This window comes from Carassius gibelio, chromosome B21, assembly GCF_023724105.1.
Source record: "Carassius gibelio isolate Cgi1373 ecotype wild population from Czech Republic chromosome B21, carGib1.2-hapl.c, whole genome shotgun sequence".
Taxonomy (NCBI): domain Eukaryota; kingdom Metazoa; phylum Chordata; class Actinopteri; order Cypriniformes; family Cyprinidae; genus Carassius; species Carassius gibelio.
In genome coordinates this window covers 6,513,133-6,534,252 of record NC_068416.1, presented here as the reverse complement: position 1 = coordinate 6,534,252, position 21,120 = coordinate 6,513,133, and the positions used below count along the sequence as shown (strand labels likewise).

The following is a 21,120-nucleotide window of genomic DNA, read 5'->3' as shown; positions in this document are numbered from 1 at the left end:
TCTCTCATCGATCAGTGTAGTTTAGTACGCACTGATCTCACATCTGTCTGATCAGTGTAGTTTAGTCGCACTGGTGTCGCGTCTCTCATCGATCAGGGTAGTTTAGTACGCACTGGTCTCACATCTGTCTGATCAGGGTATTTTAATCGCACTGGTGTCGCGTCTCTCATCGATCAGTGTAGTTTAGTACGCACTGGTCTCACATCTGTCTGATCAGGGTATTTTAATCGCACTGGTGTCGCGTCTCTCATCGATCAGTGTAGTTTAGTACGCACTGGTCTCACATCTGTCCGATCGGTGTAGTTTAGTACGCACTGGTCTCACATCTGTCTGATCAGGGTATTTTAATCGCACTGGTGTCGCGTCTCACATCTGTCTGATCAGGGTATTTTAATCGCACTGGTGTCGCGTCTCTCATCGATCAGTGTAGTTTAGTACGCACTGGTCTCACATCTGTCTGATCAGGGTATTTTAATCGCACTGGTGTCGCGTCTCTCATCGATCAGTGTAGTTTAGTACGCACTGGTCTCACATCTGTCCGATCGGTGTAGTTTAGTACGCACTGGTCTCACATCTGTCCGATCGGTGTAGTTTAGTACGCACTGGTCTCACATCTGTCCGATCGGTGTAGTTTAGTACGCACTGGTCTCACATCTGTCCGATCGGTGTAGTTTAGTACGCACTGGTCTCACATCTGTCCGATCGGTGTAGTTTAGTACGCACTGGTCTCACATCTGTCCGATCGGTGTAGTTTAGTACGCACTGGTCTCACATCTGTCCGATCGGTGTAGTTTAGTACGCACTGGTCTCACATCTGTCCGATCGGTGTAGTTTAGTACGCACTGGTCTCACATCTGTCCGATCGGTGTAGTTTAGTACGCACTGGTCTCACATCTGTCCGATCGGTGTAGTTTAGTACGCACTGGTCTCACATCTGTCCGATCGGTGTAGTTTAGTACGCACTGGTCTCACATCTGTCCGATCGGTGTAGTTTAGTACGCACTGGTGTCACATCTGTCCGATCGGTGTAGTTTAGTACGCACTGGTCTCACATCTGTCCGATCGGTGTGGTTTAGTACGCACTGGTCTCACATCTGTCCGATCGGTGTAGTTTAGTACGCACTGGTCTCACATCTGTCCGATCGGTGTAGTTTAGTACGCACTGTTCTCACATCTGTCCGATCGGTGTAGTTTAGTACGCACTGGTCTCACATCTGTCCGATCTGTGTGGTTTAGTACGCACTGGTCTCACATCTGTCCGATCAGTGTAGTTTAGTACGCACTGGTCTCACATCTGTCCGATCAGTGTAGTTTAGTACGCACTGGTCTCACATCTGTCCGATCAGTGTAGTTTAGTACGCACTGGTCTCACATCTGTCCGATCAGGGTAGTTTAGTACACACTGGTCTCACATCTGTCTGATCAGGGTATTTTAATTGCACTGGTGTCGTGTCTCTCATCGATCAGGGTAGTTTAGTACGCACTGGTCTCACATCTGTCCGATCAGTGTAGTTTAGTACGCACTGGTCTCACATCTGTCCGATCAGTGTAGTTTAGTACGCACTGGTGTCGCGTCTCTCATTGATCAGTGTAGTTAAGTACGCACTAGTCTCCAGCAGCAGCTCGTCATGTGAATGTTGTTGAGGCAGCTCGAGGCTAAACTGAAGTCATGGGCTGTCGCTGGACGCTTCAGTTCGGAGGATCTTATGAACCTCCGATTATTTATGATGTTTTACCGTCACGAATGGAGAAATTTGCCAGGAATGAAGGATTGTTTTTTGTCAACTTTGGCTGTTTCTGATTCGCGCTTCCCTTCAACAGCACGGTCATCAGCGATTTCACTTCACTTCACTTCGCATGCTAACCGAAGCTAACTCAAACCAGTGCCAGATTTCCCGGACTCTCCAAGGGATTCATGATGTCATCTTTTATTTTATTTAATTTCACTTTTTATATTTACTTTATTTTATCGACACACGTGAATATGTGAAGTTTTTATATCCGGAAATCAGATAGTTAATTATGAATTCCTCAGTGGATATATCGCTGAAGAAAGCGCTGAAAACTCCTCCGACACGACGAACGGCTGAGGTAAAAACACACACAGAAATACTTTTTTTCACTACAGATATGACTAAAAACCACTTTAGATTGTCTATAACTGGCGCTAAATTGTGAAATATAAGCACAATGAGGCTTATTAGTTTCGATTCATGACTCAATAAGTAGATCAGTGGTTCAAGATTCATAAACTACGTTAAGTGACTCGTGCTCGATGTTTGACCTTATATTTTTGACTGTAGCCGTTCTGTTGATTTGTTTGGGGTTTCTAAGTGATGTTTTTTATGAGGTTATAAATGTAGTACAATGACAGATGTTCTGCTCCACAGACCGATTCTCAGTGTAGTGCTTCATTGCTGTTTTTGATCAGTAAACATTAGCTCAAAGTTTGAACTTTTGAAAGAAGTTACGTTTTTCATATGTCTCTAAGTGTCTCAAATGTCTTAAATCATTTATAAATGACATAAGTCAATGAAACTTTACTGTATTACAGCGGTGCAGTCACGGGATGTGTCTTAAAACCTAGTGAGCTGACTAACTAGACATCGACTAGCATTTCAGGGTCTAAACAAACCTTTTTTACAGAGTAGGTCTGGCTCATGGTGTTAAAAGCATGTTGTACGTTTGGCTTGAGTTATCTCAAATATCAGTTCAAAGTGCAAAGGTTTGTTTTATTACAGAGCTCAACAATAAGATTTATTTTTAAGCAGCCAATAATTGAGATGTTCACTTGCCCTGCCAAAATGATGACAGGGTTTCTGTGCGTCCTAAAAAAAACTCTTAATTTGCCCTCCCACAAGTTCTTCAGGTAGAGCAGAAATTCTTAAAGTCATCATGGAATTAAATAATGCATGCACTGCAATAAATGAATATCATCCAAGTAAATATATCTTGATTGAAGAATCTTTACTGATAAAAAAACAGCAAATTTTTGCAGTGCAATCAGAAGATAGAGTAAAAGTTATCTCCATTTTCTAGTTGTTGGGATCAGAGCTATTCAATCCTAAAGCTATTTCTTTTAGTAAGATGTCTTGAAAGTTGTATTTTCAGTCTTTGAAGTGTTGCTAATACAACTCAGTGTGTACTCTATAGACCAATTCAGAGTAGACGTCACAGTTACGTCACTTGCAGCTGCGCACATATATTGATTTCAGAAAAACACTGGGAACAAGTGGAGATAAATGGGTAAAATCCATGGAATAAGAGAAATATATATATTTTTGTGCATTTTGATGTCAAGATCAGAATGCAAATAATTTTTATAGAATACTGTAGTGAAAGACGCCATTTGAAGCTAAACGCTGATGTTTAAATGGACATATTTTGGATGAAAACTGCTATGATTACTCTACTTTTTAAGCATACATTTGATTTAAACAATAGGTCTACATAATATTCACATTTCCTGTTCAATGATGTATTGTATTAGCCCTACAAACCTTACTATTAACATTTTTACATTATACTTATTTAGAATCTTGAAGTATCAGAATTTTTTATTATTATTAATCTTTTATTCCAGTTGAAAACCATCATTTTCTGGGGCTAGATAGTCTCCGCACACAAGAAACGTCATCCCTGTTTGGGATCTGTAAGACTATCCCACTATCTAACATCAAGTTCACTGAAGAACAGTCCTTATCGCTGAGTGACAAGCTCTTGTAATATGCAGAAAACATTCTCAAAAGCACATCTAATCAATGTAATCTGCAATCTTTCTAAACATAACAATTTTATACTGTATCCGTGTATCTGTAAAGGCTCTATCTGTAAAGGCTATTGGCTCCTGGGTTTTCTGCAACCATGATGCGCGCGCATCCTGAATGTTTACAAACCCTAAAATTGGTCTATAGAAATATCCATTTAGAGACTATTGACGTATCGTGTTCCCTTCAGTTCATTCGTTAAAAATCTTGGTCTTAAAAGATGTTTAAAAAGTTTTAAATATACCTTCATAAAAAAATGTAGGATTAAATAGTTGTTTTTTATTACAGAAAGGTGGAAATTATTATTATTATTATTTGTTTTTTTGTTAGAAATTTTTTTTTCCAACATTTTTGTAATTTAAAATAATTTGTTGCTTTACAAAAATCTGGACATTATCTATATTGCAACTACATCCGTTTAATAAAATGAGTGCATGCACTGGATTGATGTTTTCAAGGCCATTTTTGTTATTTTAACCAAACCTCATCTGTGTTAACCGGTTAGAAATCATGCTTTCTGTGACATATCAGCAGGATTTGCAATACGACAGAAAACCATTGCATTTGCAATGTGCTAAAAGAGGTTTTTAGTGGCAATAAAAGGGCAGCTGGCCCAAAACTGTGCCAGCCTTGTTGTCGAGTTTGAAAAAGCAGGTCACTTCCGAGCCACTTTTGGGAAGTGAGTCGTGTGTGCTTCACCGAGAGCTTTCTGCCAAGCTCACGTCTTTCTCCAGAACAGCGAGTGTGTGTTTACAGGTAGCATGCAGCGCCGTGGATGTGTGTGTTTTCCTTCTGAAGGTCTGAGTGCATTGAAAGCTGCTGATCAGAATAACAAACACAAACTGCTCCAGCTCTCGTTGCTCTGATACCAAGTTTCCAGATGGGTCCAGATGGGTGTGTGTTGTATTACGTAAGAGCAAAACAAATATTCCTTGTCTCAATTTCCATAGCATTATGCCGCCCGGCTCTCGTCCCTCAGGCTGCTTTGCCTGATGGGAGTTTGATGGTGCGCTCCGATGTGATGAACTACAGACAGTGCAGACTCGAAATGCACGTTGTGGCACAAATAAACTGATCAGAATCCAGCAGCCTATTGCACAAAAGCCCTTGATGGACAGGAAATCCTCAGTGATAATGCACTCAGAAGTGCTGTCTTAGCTTAAGGGTTTTTCTGCAGATGTTTCGTTTCAATTTGTGCTAATGTTATTAGTGTGGATGGTTCAGTTTAAAGCAAGTTTGTGTTTAAGTTTAGCAGGCTCTTGTGTGCGGACTGTATTTCTCAATAATACTTTTGCACGTGTAAAATGTTTTTTAATTAATAAATAAATTCCTGTTCACCTTTAACTGCCAGAAAATTGTTCTTAACTTTGTACGACAAAATCAGTATGATTTTTGTCTCGTTTCTTTTGACGTGTGAGACTGAAGCTCTGAAGTTTATCTTTAAAGCATGCAAATTAATTTAAATCGTTACACTTGTACAATTTATTAAGAAGTGTAACTTTTTTTTTAACAAATTATAAATTATAAATTATAAATTTTAAAACAAATTATAAAGGGAAAACGTTTTAAAAAACCTTTCATTATTTTTTAGACAAAATGCTGCAAATATCTTTGTGGAATTGAAATTCCTTATATATATATATATATATATATATATATATATATATATATATATATATATACATATACAAACAGTAACATTTTAAAACACTCCCAAATCAAATAAATAAATAATTCAAATACAAAACAGACAAAATGCATTTGAAGCAAAAACAAAATGGTCTGAAACTTTTAGTTTGATTAAAATATACTAATTAAAAGTTCTGAATGAAAAATCATTAGGATATTAAGTAAAGATCATGTTCCAAGAAGATATTTTGTACATTTCCTACCATAAATGTCAAAATTTAATTTTTGATTAGTAATATACATTGCTAAGAACTTCATTTGAACAACTTTAAAGATGATTTTCTCAATATTTAGTATTTTTGCCCCCTCAGATTCCAGATTTTCAAATAGTTGCATCTCAGACAAATATTGTACGATCCTAACAAACCACACATCAATGGAAAGCTGATTTATTAAAAATTAACACTTAAGACACTTAAGTTTTGTGATACAGGGTCACATATTACATTTTTTCGTTGTTCTCTTGGAAATGCACAGCTTAAGTTGACCGTAGTATCAGTTGAGTTAGGATGCAGATGTAAATGAATGTTCACACAGTGTGTATAAAAGCACTGAGTGTCTAATAGGGCCGGATGAATAATCAAAATAAAACCCAAATCGTGACACAGCTTGGTCTGATTATGAAATGGCGAAGTCTGTGTCATCCGTCAGACTGAGGCTGTAAACTGACTCCATGTTGAACTACAGTGTCATGAGGTCATGGATGATAAAAGACAAAACCAACAGAAGAGGACAGAGAATGAGGTCAAACCTGAAATGTTAGTTTTGCGTTGTTTTGCTCTCGAGGCATGCTGGGAATGTGCGTGGCTCTTTCTACAGAACTTTTTGATTCATCGTGGAGTTCTTATGAACCAGTTTCCCATTAACTACCTCATAGAAACTAGAAACTAATGTTACAAAAGATCTCTATTTCACATTTTTGTTCATCAAAAATCCTGAAAAATAAAGTATTTGTGTTTTCCACAAAAAAATCTAAAACGGCAAATGTTTTTTTTAGCTTTGATAATAATCAGAAATGTTTCTTGATCAACAAATCAGTATATCAGAATGATTTCTGAAGATCATGTGACACTGAAGACTGGAGGAATGATGCTAAAAATACAGCTGCAAATCACAAAAATAAATTACATTTTACAATACATCTACACAGAACAATTATATTTAAATTCTAACAATATTTTAAAAAATTACTGTTTTTTTTTTGATGAATAAATACAGCCTTAGTGAGCAGAAGAGACTTCTTTAAAAAACATTTGAGATCAGTAAAGAAGCATCAGGTCTTCTCTGAAAGCAAAGACTCTTATTTTGAAATGGCGTTTCTCAGTGCGCTGTGATTAAAACTGAATCAGTACTGAACTAACTGTTGTGCTGCAGATTCTGTGTGAATGAAATCAGAGGTGCATTAAACACTTCTGACAGTTGGCGTGTGTTTCTAAATCTGATTCATTGTGCCTGTAACTCTTGTGTAAATGCATCAGGCAGCATGAAGATGAGTCATTTAGGCTTTAACTGAAATATCACCATCATTCATAGAGAAGTTAATAATGAGCAGAGCACTGCATCGTTACATGCATCGGAGGATGGCTGTTTTAGTGCTGGATTATAGCATGAGATGGTAATTGTTAGGGCTGCATGATATTGGGGAAAAAAATCACATTGCAATATGAAAGAAAAAAATAATAATTACCAGATGAATTTAATAGCTCTATGGAAAAAAGGAGAGTTGGTGAGTGGGTCAATTAATAAATAAATATTAATTTATTTGTATTTAGCCTTCATACAAACAAGAAATGTGAAATCACTGTCAAATAAACATCTCAGACTAATCGTATTAATATTAATATCTCTAACTTCAAACTATAGGCTTTTTGAACAGTAAAAGTTTTTTCATGAAATGTCTTTTGCTCACCAAGCCTGTATTTATTTGATCCAAAATACAGCAAAAACAGTAACTACTATTTAATATAACAGTTTTCTATTTGAAAATATAATTTATTCCTGTGATTTCAAAAGTTGGCTTTAGCGTCATTACTCCAGTCACACGATCCTTCAGAAATGTTTTGCTGCTCATGAAACATTTATTATTGTTGAAAACGGCCGAGTAGAATTTTACAGGTTTCTTTGATGAAAAGAAAGTTCAGAAGAAAAGCATTTATCTGAAATAGAAATCTTACGTAACATTCTAAATGTCTTTATCATCATTTGAAAGTAATAATTTATATTCTTAAAAAAAAAAAAAAAAACGCTTAAATAGTAAAAATATTTCAGATTTTTTAAGCTTTTGGTGTACTTTGAATCAAATAAATGCAGGATTGTTGAGCAGAAGATAATTCTTTAAAACAAAAAAAACATTAAAATCTTACTTAACCTTTGACTGGTAGTGTAGGCTGATTATTCTTATAGATTGATTGCGATTATGAACAATACTAAAATATGTATCGTTCAGAGGCAAGATGAAAAGAAAATACCATGTAAACCTTTCGAAAGAATAGTGATGCATGATTTTTGCTGATATCTAATTTGCCCATATTTTTTCAACTCATTTTGTCCGATGCCGATACCGATGTTTGGAAACAACACCAAGTCTCTCCAGCCCAAAAGTGATCCAAAACAGTGAATCAACTACAGAAATTACACATACACTACATCTACAGCTCACACACATAGGTGGAGTGTGTATAAGGCTGGCAATGGAGACTTGGGACAAAAATGCAACTAAATTGGACAAAAATTAATTACAAAAAACAAATTAAATCTATTACATCTGTTGCCAACAATGTGAAAATGAACAGTGTCGATTGTGGCATCAAATTAAGATCTGCACATGTTGCACCATATTTCATTTTAGGCGTTTTTAAGGTTTCGCGCATTTTAACCAATCACGTACAATTCCGTTGAGCTTAGGAATGCAATGGCGAATCAGAGACGTTTCATTAGTCATCGCTGTAACTCATCAGTTTTGAGTGCACACGCTGAATTCTGCAAATTCTCTCATCATGAACAACAAAGTGCAGGTGTGCATAAAATTTAAGTAAGAGATTCATTTCACAGTGAATACAGCTTCAGTGATTATAACGATAGTTTTTTTTTGAGAGCTTAAACTCACTTTAGATCAAAGTTAGTGCTAATGTCACCATGGAAAGGAAACGTTATACCCTAATTATCTAATTATTAATTTCTAATGTTTTTATTAAATTGTAATCACGTTAAATACAAATTCAGTCCCATTAAACATATTTTATGAACCACCTTGTGACTCAGTATTGGTGGCTCAGAAGACCCCGTAAACTCGAAAATATGTTCAAGTTTTTTTCCAGAGTAAAAATCAAGTTTCGTTTACCATCTGAAATGCACTCGGACTTATATTCCAGTGACATATGAAATAATAAAATATATTTTCAAACGGCGTAGAAATATACACACATAACATATCAGTTCAGAGGGGAACTAAAATACATGTTTATAACAGAAGGTTTGTAAAGGTGTTGTTTTAATTTAACTCATTGTAATAAAACACAACTTCAAAGCGAAATGCAATTGTGACATATATGTGTTTTTCCTCTCAACAGTGCATTTTTATGGGAGTTTTTTTTTTTCAAACAAAAATAACATTTAGTATTTTGCTTTTTTTTTCTCCAGGTGACACATGAAACAGTGCATCTCTAATGTTCAGTGGGTTTAACAACCAATTTGCTTTATATTGTGTCATGAATTATATTTAGGCCTGTTGCATCACTAAACAGCAGATGTTTTCCACAAACGCTTTCTCTGATCGAGACAGGATCAATGCTTTAATCTTAAACTATAGCACTGCAGCCAGCACACAAGACATGGTTGATGTCAAGCTGTTCTGCGCGATCCTGATCATGCAGTGCATTGTGGGAGCAGACTGTGACGAGTCTGAGCATGTAAGGAGTGTGTGGTATGCTTCTTCTGTTTCCCATGTCATTCAGCGCACTTGAGCGGTTCTTGTGCCCCGCGGCTCTGAAGCATCTGCTTCATAGTGTGTCAGAAATGTAGGTCTTTCCCGCTCTCTCTTCTCTCTGACAGTGAGCTGACACGCCACAGTCTGAGTATTTAAATGAATTAAGTATAGCAGGGTCTTCCGCTGAATTCAAGCTGGATGTCACAGCACTGGTCATGTGATCGAGACCAATCACAGATATGCTTGCCTGACGGATGAGTTGGGAAAGTCACGTGATGTGGTTTCACCATTACGTCTGCAGATGAGCAGGGATTGCGTAACTTTCCATCTTCTCCAGAGAGGCGGGAAGGTTTCCTGTTTGGTTGAGCGTGCCCTCTTGACTTTCCATGCCACACGTCACTTTCTTTTCGCCTATTTCTCTCATTCTTCTTCTTCTGATGAAGATCAGTGCTCGCGCTCCTCACCGTGAGTGTGATTAGTTTAGCAGAAGATGAAGTCTTGATGGAAACACTATACATGACCAGCTACATTCATGCTCACAGGGCATTCTGGGTGCTTTCTTACTGGCCCAACTTCTGCTTTCAGTGCGCTTATGTGGTTTTTCGACCTATTTTATAGTCCAGCAGGCAAAACTGGAGCTTTTTTGATTTGTGTTGGCTTTCTTTTCACAGTTAAGTGATAGCGTTTGGAAAGCTCCCGAATGATCACGCTTGTCATGCCAGTCGTTCTTTTAAAACCTGGTCTTGTGCTTTCATTACAGTTCACATATATATACAAAAACAGGTTTATTAACAACATTTGGTTTAATCACCGAAACACAACTGTATTATCTTCTTTTAATTTAGTGTATTCCTTTAATCAGTTCATTCAGTGGCGAACAATATTTCTACATGTTTCGGATATAATCTAAAAATAACAAATCTCTCTCTCTTTCTGTCAACTTTAAGTGCATCTTGAGTTTTACTATCATTCTGCTATTACACAGACACCGCACAGGACCAGATATATATAAAAACACATAAATTAGTGATCAAACTATACATGATTTGATTGCATTATGTACCTGTGTTTTGATATCACAGTTTCGGTACAGCAGGAGTAAAAAAACAACAACATTTCTTTTAAATTAAACAACGGTTTATTGAACAAATTGCTACAATTACAATTTTCTGTGGGATAAAAATCAACCTCAGCTTCTTCTCTAAACTATAGGGAGCCCTTTTACATCAGGTTAGCCCAAACTTAAATTAAAATACTATTTATTTTCAACTTTAATAATCAACACTCAGATTATAAACGTGTACGCAAACATGTAAATTGCACTTAATGTATTTTTTCAATTAACTTCTAAATGTTTCTATATGTTGTTGTGTATGTAATCATTTAATTTATTTAAATAATTTAGACATGTCTAACAGGTAAAGTCAAATATAATAAAGTATATAGTCTAATATTTCTCAAAATGCTCTTTTCAGGGCTTTCTCATTTCTCTTATAGAGCAATAAGTCACGCCACATCAAAGAGCGCCTTTAAAAATAAATTATGATTGTTTGGTACACATGCGTACCGAACCGAAAGACCCATACCAGAATTTATTAATATATTATATTTAGTCATTTATCAGATGCTTTTATCCAAAGCGACATACAAATGAGGACAACAGAAGCAATCAAATGTAGTATTAAAACAACTACAAACAGATCCAAAACTAAAAGCTAAAACTGCATAAATACTACCTATACACATAAAAAAAAGAAATTAAGTAAAGATGGCAAATGCATAAAACAAAATTTCAAACCTTAACATTTAAATGAAAAAAAAACTATTCAAAATACTAAAGAACGAAAGGTAAAAGAGTATAATAATGATTTTAACATAAAGACACTAAGACAAACACCAAAAAAACTACTACATATGTGTACACACACACACACACACACACACACACACATATATACACATTTATATATATATATATATATATATATATATATATATATATATATATATATATATATATATATATATATATATATATATATATATATATATATATATATTAAGTAATTTCCATTTAGTTTGTTAAAGTATTAAAATAACTCAAATTAAATAAAATTAAAACATAATAAATAACCTATACAGACATAATTAATTCAGACATAATTTAACTGAAATTAAAATAAATAACAAATACAAATAATACGAATGAAACAACTGTAGTTTACAGTAATCCTAAAAAATAACACTGACAAACACACATGCTAAAAAAAAACTACTTATAGTAAGAAATGGATATATATATATAGAAAAAAGCAAAACAAGAAGTAGGGAAGGGGAGAAATAAAGTGATACTCATGTGCACCATTACACCCCAATACTCAATATACACAACAGTATAATATCTACAGTATACAATAAAAGAAATGATGTTCTGACGACTGTATGTAGACGTAAACACACGTTTCTCTGGGAAGCAGTCTGCTTGTTTAGTGCATGCATGAGGTTACTTTAATCAACCCCTACAGTCCTGTGGCACAACAAACTCCAAGCAGAGAACAGGATTGGTTTCATTTGGAGTCATGAGTAGATGTTGTTTTCAGTTCAGATGTTTGTTCACTTGTCCGTGTTTCTGAATGGATGTTTTGTGGTGCAGTGCACAATGGCAGCTCTGTCCAGTCATGAGCTGAAGTGTGTTACGGTGCTGGAAGAAGCGTCCTCTGTTTGCTCATGTCTGTGCTGTTTGATCGGGTTTATTTGGGCTTTGCCAGTATTTCCATGTGGAAATGATGTAATCAGATTACCTTTTCCAAGGAACCAGCAAAGTAACATAGTATTTTTTTTTTTATATGCAAGACTATATCTGAGTTACTGAATTACTTATTTTTTCCCGTGTATTGACTGACAGCCCTCCCAGAAATCAGGAAATCTTTTCATCATGCATTTTATAATGCCAGCCCATAAAGGTTTGTTTGTCTTCAGCCTGGCGTCTTTTTGTTAAATCTTTGGTGCGAAAGGACTTTTACATGTGCCAAAAATAGAATTGTTTTTTATTTTAGAAATAATCAAGCCACCCGAGCCCACATGAGAAAACATTATGCATTTCTTTCCATAAAAAGTAACAAAGTAGTAGGGAGTAACACAGTATTGTAATGCATTACTTTTAAAAGTAACTTTCCCCAACACTAAACTTGATTTATTTAGTTGTATTTCAATATGAATATGTTTTTGAAAAGATGAGTTTCTGTAGCTAATGCACACCACTGTCTGTTTATATACACCGATATATACACCGTCATATCTTCATCACAGATACAAATAATGTCAATCGGATCAGCCGATCACAGTGTGAACGAACGGTCCTGATGCTGATCTGAGCTGAGAGAGCGTCAGGTGTCACTAATGTGTGTGTTTGTCTCGTGTAGGACCTGAACACCATCTACACTCATCTGTTCCACATGGATGTGCTGTGTCACCTCAGAGAACATCAGCTCAGGTGAGACCGACTCAACAGATCAGTAGCAGATGCATCAAATAATGCCTTCAGGAAATGATTATCGGTCAACATTAGGACATCAGAATATTAGGCCGATGTGATCACGCTTTCTTTAGTTTGGAGAACAATTCCCACTGTTAACAAATTGATTTCGCACTAATTAACCCTTAATTTCCTGTTTATTAATAGTTAGTAAGCTAGTTGTTAGTTTAGGCATAGGGTCGGATTAAGAGCTCTAACATATGATCGTGCAGAATAAGATTGGAAATCTTTGACTAATTGAATGCATCCTTGATTAACAAAAGACCAGACATCATCATCATCATCATCACAGCTTCTCTCTGTGTTTCAGGTCCATGTGCATGACGGCCAGGTACGAGCGCTATGATGCTAACCATGTTCTCTTCTAGTAAGTACACCTCTGCATGTTAGTAGTGTTGCTAGCACATACTGATAGAGAGCAGGTTTATCACCTTTACCTAAAACTGAAACCATTTAAACCATTGTCATTGCTTTGTTTATGTTTCGTTTATCTACATATATCACGTATATACTTTTTTCGGTTTCTCCTTTTAAATATAGATGAATATAGACTATATAGACAGTTGCTAAATAGTAACAAAAGTACTAATACTAATACATTTTTTACAAGGCATGTCACAATGTGATGCATGTGACAAACATCTTCCCAAATTCATAATGAGAATAATTTATTAATCTGCTTTTGTCAACAAAATAAAAGCTCCGTCATAAATGTTAGTATTGTAATTTTACTGTTGATCAGTAAAATAAAATAAAAGTGAGACAATAATAATATTTACAACAACTTCATTAACCCTTAAAGATCTAGAACATTTTTGGGGCGCCTGACACACCTGCACTTTTCTTTGTTTTTCAGACCTATTCTAGCAGTCAGCATCAATGCCATATATCATTATGAACAGGAGAACTTAAAAGTTTAAGTTTAACTTATTTAAAGTCTCAATGTTTTCTCATGCAAAAATGCAAGCAACAGTTGGGTGTTTTTACTGTGTACTCAAACAGAAACTCCTAAAGTTTGGATATTTTTCTTTAGAAAGTAGTGTCTGGGTGTTTTACACTTTACATTTTTTTTTTTTTTACCAAATAATTTTTTTTTTAAATATACCATGCGCTTTTAAGTAAAAAAACCATTTCATTAACTAACAATAGCGATGTGTCCAAAAATCATTTTAATGAGTAAAGAAAATGGAAAGAGTGTTGTATGATAACCAAACCAAACAAAACAAGTTTTTGTCTGCTTCTGAGAAATATATTTTCAATCTGAGTATGAACAATAAACACAAATTATGCAGCATATAGTAAAAACAATTGCACAAATTGTCTTCAACAATACAGTGCAAAAACAATGCAGATGATTCACAAACTACACACAAAATGAGTGAGAAGTATTCAGAGTGCAACACAAAAAATAGTGGAAACTACTTTTAGAAACGATATATTTATATAATTATTTAAACATAATATAAATGATCAATCCGCTGACTATAATCTGCGTCAGAATCGATTTTACCGGGACATTGAGTAGCGACCCAAGGCATAAATCCCAGTGCTTTATTAAACATGTACCACTGTTTCATTCTTGGTTTGGATTTGTTTTATGTCAAAGTTCTCTGTCGTGTGTTTTTTGTGCTTTTTCAGAGAGTTTTCTCATGCAAATCTGTTATTTTGTGTTTGTTTTCGTGCACTTTCACTTTGTGTTCGTTCATATTTCCAAAGAAATATGTTAAGTAGTAGTTCAAAAGAAAACTTATTGGAGAGTTTGAACCAATCTGGGCTCGGGGGTGGGACTAAGCATCAACAATCATTTCCGTTTGGCTCAGAGGAACGAAATGCATTGGTTTCTTCTGACGAATCAATGTGGTCAAAATGTGATGATGTAATCACGTACACTACGGCGCCTCTGAATATATCCAAATGAGATAAATGGGATATCTCCAAAACGTGGAGAATCTCTGCTTTACATCACCTTTTAAAGCATTCAGATTGGATTAGTGGTTTAAAAGATATTAAACATTAAAAAACAACAGTTATTTTTTGGCGTGGGCGGCTGTATTGGTCTTTGAGGGTTAATACATATATTATAACGTTCAGACACAGTTTATAACATTTATTGTAACATTCACAAACAGATATTTTCTAATGTTTTAAAAGAAGCAAGGCTGCATTTATTTCTACAGTAAAAATAAATAAATAAATAAATAAATATATGCCTGAGTAATTTTTAAGTTACGTTGTGATTTGTTGGTATAATGTCTGCTAGAATGTAAAAAAAATGTTCAGTGTCATAAAAATATTTTTAAATTGTTATTGTTTTGTAATTGATTTTTTCTTTGAAAAGCGAGACAAAACAGTAAAAAACACATTTTGGCTAGATCATTTTTGCAAAGGTGGAAAAAAAATTGGGGGAAATCCTTGAAAAACGGATAATAATTGGAAATTGCATGAGATTTGATCCTCACATGTAAACATCATCATTATGGTCATGATTATTGAGAATACTCCCATTATTCGTATGCATGTAAAGGTAGACTGTGGCAGTAAGATACAGCTGAAGTGTGACTGTGTTTGTGTTCCAGTGCTGACAGCATCTCCTCGTGCTGGTTCGTCCTGCTCTCGGGCTCAGTGCTGGTCAAGGAGCACATGTATCTGGCGCGGTGCTGGTATGTACCTCTCCTCACTCTTCCACACGTGTGTGAGCTGCATGCTGAGGTCATGATGTCATTGGTGTTATTTGTGTCGGCTCAAACAGCAGGAGTTTCACTTCCTCTTTACTCGATCCAGCACCAGACTTCCTGATGGTTTAGAAAGTCATCTTACTACTAAATAACAAGATTTTATTTCAGACACCATTTTTATTTCATGTGTTATTTTGAAGAAAATTGGGAGTATTTTTTTTTTTGTGTTTGCAAGAGTTTGACTTTTGATTTTTAAAGTGTTAGTGTACTTTTTTAAACTTTTATTCTATACATTGCGTCAAAATTGCTAAATACCCAGCTTAGCAAGTTACAAGCAAATGTAATTATTATTATTATTATTATATTTATTATTGTTGTTTCTAAGGCAGAAATGTACTACTGCTCTGAAAAATAAAATACAAATTGTTTCATGATAAGTCAATTTATTATTTTGCTCTACACTGTTTTTACTTTAATAAAATGACTATTTATGTCTTAATTTCTTCACTTCGGAGAGATAAACCATCAAGCTTTTATTCTAGCAGTAAGACCTTTAATAGGTTTATAAATGCTTCTCATTACAAATCTGTCTAAAACGCATGAAAGCATTAAATGCTGTAATCATCTGTCCACAAAAATATTGGAAATTATATGAATATGAAAAAGTATAACTGGCATAACAGATGCAAATTAAACTCACAGCACATGTCTATATGTGACTCCGGAGAACAGAAGCAGTCTGGAGTCTCTGGGTATATTTGTAGCAATAGACAACAATACATTGTATGGGACAAAATGATTGAAAAATCATTAGGATATTAAGTAAAGATCATATTTTGTAAACTTCCTACAGTAAATATATAAAAACTTCATGTTTGATTAGTAATATGCATTGCTAAGAACTTCATCTGGACAACCTTAAAGATGATTTTTTAGCTCGCTCAGATTCCATATTTTCACAGGAGTGTTTGTGTTCATTGTGGGTGTGTTTTGTCCTGAAACAAGGGAAGTGTGTGTGTGTGTGCCCTGTGTGTTTGCTGACCTCTGCAGGGGTCAGGGGCAATGAGGAATGCAGAACTCATGCCGCTAGAGTTTTCCAGCTGTGTGTGTCATGAGCACAGACAGACAGGAAGCGGCCCTCACCCCTCACTACTGTGACCAGACCCCGTACACACACACACACACACACACACACACACGGAGACCACAGCACAGAACCGGGAAGTTTGCTCATTGATGAGCCGTTTCCCTTCAGGATTCCAGAATTCATCCTTCTCTAGTCTCAGAGCATGAAATCAGGATTTCTCAGAACTAGGAAGCTGTTCTGCCAGACAGAAGAATCTGAGTGGGAATGTTTCGGATGCTTTGAGCCGGTCTGACTGCATTGCTTTCGCTCTCTGGTTGAAGCCGATAGTTAGAAACTCTCATCTGAAACACGCCGGGCTCCTGTAGCAGCGCCTGATTCGTTCTTGAAGGTGTGAGTGAGCTGTTCGTCTCTGTCAGCACGTCGTCGACTCGTCTCTGTGAGTAACAGTGGTTTTTCTGTGACTTCTGAACTCAGATCTGTGTGTTGTGTGAGGAGGCTGTGCTCACGTGTCGTGTAGCTTTAACTGCGATCTCTGGCTGCTGGTGCTCTGTGGGTTCGGTGTCAGAGCTCTGGGTTGTCATGTACACACAGCATATGTCATAGTCAGTAGTTCATTAAGAGTGAGAACGGGACCTTAAAATGAAGTGTAAAATAGCAGCACACACTCTTCAACAAAACACACGACCTGAGGAATCATTCATGTCTGGATGCATGCTTGCATCACAATAATAGACACCGGTACTAGAGAAGGCTGGAGACGGAGGGATTCTGGAGAGTTTGAGTGAGACGACGCTGGCACTGAAGCTGCAGTACTTGTGCTCGTCCACAGAGGGGCGCGAACGATCTCTCACTGAGAGCCGGGACGCTTCTGACAGCTTCGTGTGACAGCAGGGTTCAGTCTCGCTGGAGTGTGAAGAGATGTCAAAGCAGACCTGACCTCTGACCCCCCTCTGGCTCCACTCACTCAGTGATGACGCTTCTGCGCTGTGATCTGAGAGCACAAACTGAGAGATGCATTTTCAGTTTAAAAATATATTTCAGTGAGCTTTACTGCTAACAACAGCAGGGCTTGAGTTTCGGTGCAGGGTTGCAGGTATTGCGCATAATTCTCACAGTTTCTGCACGCTTTTATGTGCAACATCATATTGACCCATGCATGAGGTCTTAAAGAGACAGCAACCTAAATAAACCTGCATCAGCTCTAGTCATCAAAATTAAAACAAACAAACACAATGTTTTACTTTACATGTAATGAATCCAGAATATATTAAAGTTCCACTTTTTAAAATAAGTTACAAAAAAATTACTTTTTCACAATATTCAAATTATTATTATTATTATTATTATTATTTTTTAGATACGCCTGTTTATTTTGGCCAGTATTTTTTTTTTTTTTTTTTTTTGGTGTTACTGTCTAAGCCGATGGTTCTCTGACTACTGCATTGAACAACTGTTATACTGATGACCATGTGTTTCTCTCTGGAGGGAATGAATGTGATTGAGATGTCAGTTTGAAGTGATTTATCCAGAGAGGTTCATGCTCTTATTTCCACTCTCTGTTTCTGTGTCACTGCAGTTTTGGGACGCAGCGTGGAGGACGCCGAGGCTCTGAATGCATCACTTTAGAGCCGTCTGAGATGATTGTGGTGAGTGGCATGTTAGACGCATCTCCTCTTGCACCATCCATCTGCTCCGGCCTCAGACTGACTGAAACAGACGTCCAATCACAACATGCTTTCCGAATACACACAGTGCCTGATCTGGCGCTTCACCAGTGCATGTGACAACTTCCTTTTGGTTTAATTGTAAATAACATGCCGTTAAGTGTCTGAAAACATTACATTCACTAGGAATATATTTCTATAAATTTTAATTACAGCATGATTCAAGTAGCTTTTTCTTTATTAAGCCTCTATAGCTAAAGAAAATTCTATTCCAAGTGCACCACACATGAAGTTGTCAACGTGATGTAAATGTTAAACAAATCACTTGTTAAATATCTTTGCAGAAAAGACTCATGAACTACAATTGCATCTTGTACAAACTTGTATTTTACGTATTATTTGTTTAAAAATAATATATTGAAAATGCTTTTAAAAAATACTCAAAAGTCTAGGTAATTCAAATTCAAAAGGACTGAAAATAATTAACTATAAATGTTCTGTAAAACAACAGCATGATGCAAACATGAAATATCACACACACATGTTTTAAAACACTTCCATGTTTTAGTTTTAATAGTAAATGTTTGCTTAATTTTCAGTAATTAAAAGATAAATAAAATTAATGTTTTATGCCTTCATTTGATAACTAGAAAAATTAAAAAACACAACAGTATTTCTGAGGGGGAAAAACATTTCATAGATTAAGTTAAATAATTAGACATGCTAAAACACAGAGTTAGGTAAAAATAAAACATATGATGAAGAAAAAATTGTAACACTTTAGTATAGGCTCCAATTCACACTAATAACTAGTTGCTAATTAGCATGTCTATTATTAACATATTTGCTGTTTATTAGTGCTTATAAAGTACATATAATGCATGACATCCATAATCCTACCCAATACCCTAAACTTAACAACTACCTTATAAACTATTAATAAGCAGCAAATAAGGGGTTAATTGAGGCAAAAGTCATAGTTAATGGTTAGTTAATAGTGAGAATTGGACCCTAAAATAAAGTGTGACCGAAAAAATAAAACATTTCACAGGACCCTAAACGTAATTTTTGTTACACTTTTAATAAATTGATGTGAAAATTTATACATTTCTTGATTTTAATTAATTAGACTTGCATTTTGATTAATAAAATGTAATTTAACCTTAAAAAAAGGGGGCGGGGGGGATGAAAATGGAAAAAACTGAATTTGGAAAAAAATCTAATTTCACAGGGCCCTACGATATGCGCTCAACTGAATGAACTATACCAAACATTAAACGTTAGAATATATCTAATATTATACCCCTATTAATTTAAGGCGGCTCAGTTGATTGGACGATGTGTATAATGTAACAGCACTGTAGCGTTTCACAGTCTGTCTGCGTCATGAGAATATTGTGGTATAGTTTTTTACAGCCCGTTTACCCGTGTATCTCTCACACACTCATCCAGAGCCAAACACCCAGATGCATCTTTCCTGTCGTCTGTCCCCTGGATGCTTAAAGCTGTATGTCAGATTAATGGCCTGATGGATGAGCGTTCTGCTCCGACATGACAGCCCGTCTCTGTCTTCACTCCATGCACCTCCTTCATAGGGAGCACTCACACTCTGACAGATTACACTCCTACATGAAGCACACAAGACTAATGGCACAATAATTGAACATTTATTAACACCCTCAGTGCACACGTATTGACTGGATATGTCTATTTTTATTAATATGTTTCAGTAGAAACATCAGCATTCTTTCGACTCATCCACTATGTAGCATGGATTTTCTTGTGATGCATTCTGGGATTGCATTTTGTCATTTATTAATTGAAGTGCAGTCTAGGTACGCTATGGTTTGAACAGAGCTGATACACACTTTAATTAAACCAATTCACCCGATGAAAAAGCCTAGCTTTGTTTTGCTGTCTGTCGTTAGATGAATATAGTGCAATTTTAGGATAAAATTAATATGGCAGATGCTTTTTTTTCTCCATAAAGCTAAAAATGTTACAACAGCAACCACACCAGAATTTTATTTTAAAGGATTACAATAGCAAAATTTCACGTTTCCTTAAAATGCCTTAAATCAGAGCTATTTTTTATTTATTATTAATGAATATCTTCTTCTGTATTGTTGTCTTGTTTTCCAAAACCAATATCTAAACATCCTTAAATACACATACATTTACTTGAGATGCAAAATTAACATATGAGGTGTTGTTTTCTTAGAAATTAAACAAAATAAAGTGAGTTAATGCTTAAAAAAACGAATATATGTTAATATCTGTTTTCCCTTTGAATTAAGTCGATTTTTTAAGCCCATTGGCAGATATTTGTTCTTGTTTTAATCATAAACTCATTTCATTTCAATCAGTTTCTCAGAAAACAAGACTTTATCTGTCCTTTTCTTAAGGAATTGTATATTGATTTAAATGTCTTTTAAAGATTTGCAATGAAAAAGACAAAAATACTGAGGAAGAACTGAGGTTTTTATTTAGTGTATCAGAAGAGACAGCTATTTCATATTACTTATGTTTTGTTGTCAAAACAACAACAACAAACAGCTTATGATGTGATATGCAAGTGACTGGAAACATGTTCTTAAGACACACTACCAGTGCGTGAAGTTAAACACTGGCTATATTTACAGTTTCAAACACAGCACGCTACACAAAGGGCTCACTAGGGACGTGGTGCTTCTCCTCGCAGGGGATATTTGTGTATTTACGGCTTCCTACAGGAAGCTGTGGCTCTGCTGTGTGACTCTCGCCAACTCCGTCTCTCCA

General features: G+C 35.7%; 1 protein-coding gene across 7 annotated transcripts in view; it reads left to right on the top strand.

Annotated features, from left to right (window-relative positions):
- Positions 1-1,585: 1,585 nt before the first annotated feature.
- LOC127985674 (rap guanine nucleotide exchange factor 6) overlaps positions 1,586-21,120 on the top strand; it is a 69,706-nt gene continuing 50,171 nt past the window's right edge. For 3 of the 7 annotated variants that reach the window (XM_052587724.1, XM_052587720.1, XM_052587721.1), the window contains exons 1-5: positions 1,618-2,091; positions 12,804-12,874; positions 13,227-13,283; positions 15,493-15,576; positions 18,255-18,324. In XM_052587724.1, coding sequence (XP_052443684.1) covers positions 2,023-2,091; positions 12,804-12,874; positions 13,227-13,283; positions 15,493-15,576; positions 18,255-18,324 — 351 coding nt within the window. In that variant the 5' untranslated portion in view covers positions 1,618-2,022. Of the gene's footprint in view, positions 2,092-12,803; positions 12,875-13,226; positions 13,284-15,492; positions 15,577-16,968; positions 17,115-18,254; positions 18,325-21,120 lie in introns of those variants that run through there. The other 4 variants (XM_052587723.1, XM_052587719.1, XM_052587722.1 and 1 more) reach the window with 3 other exon arrangements.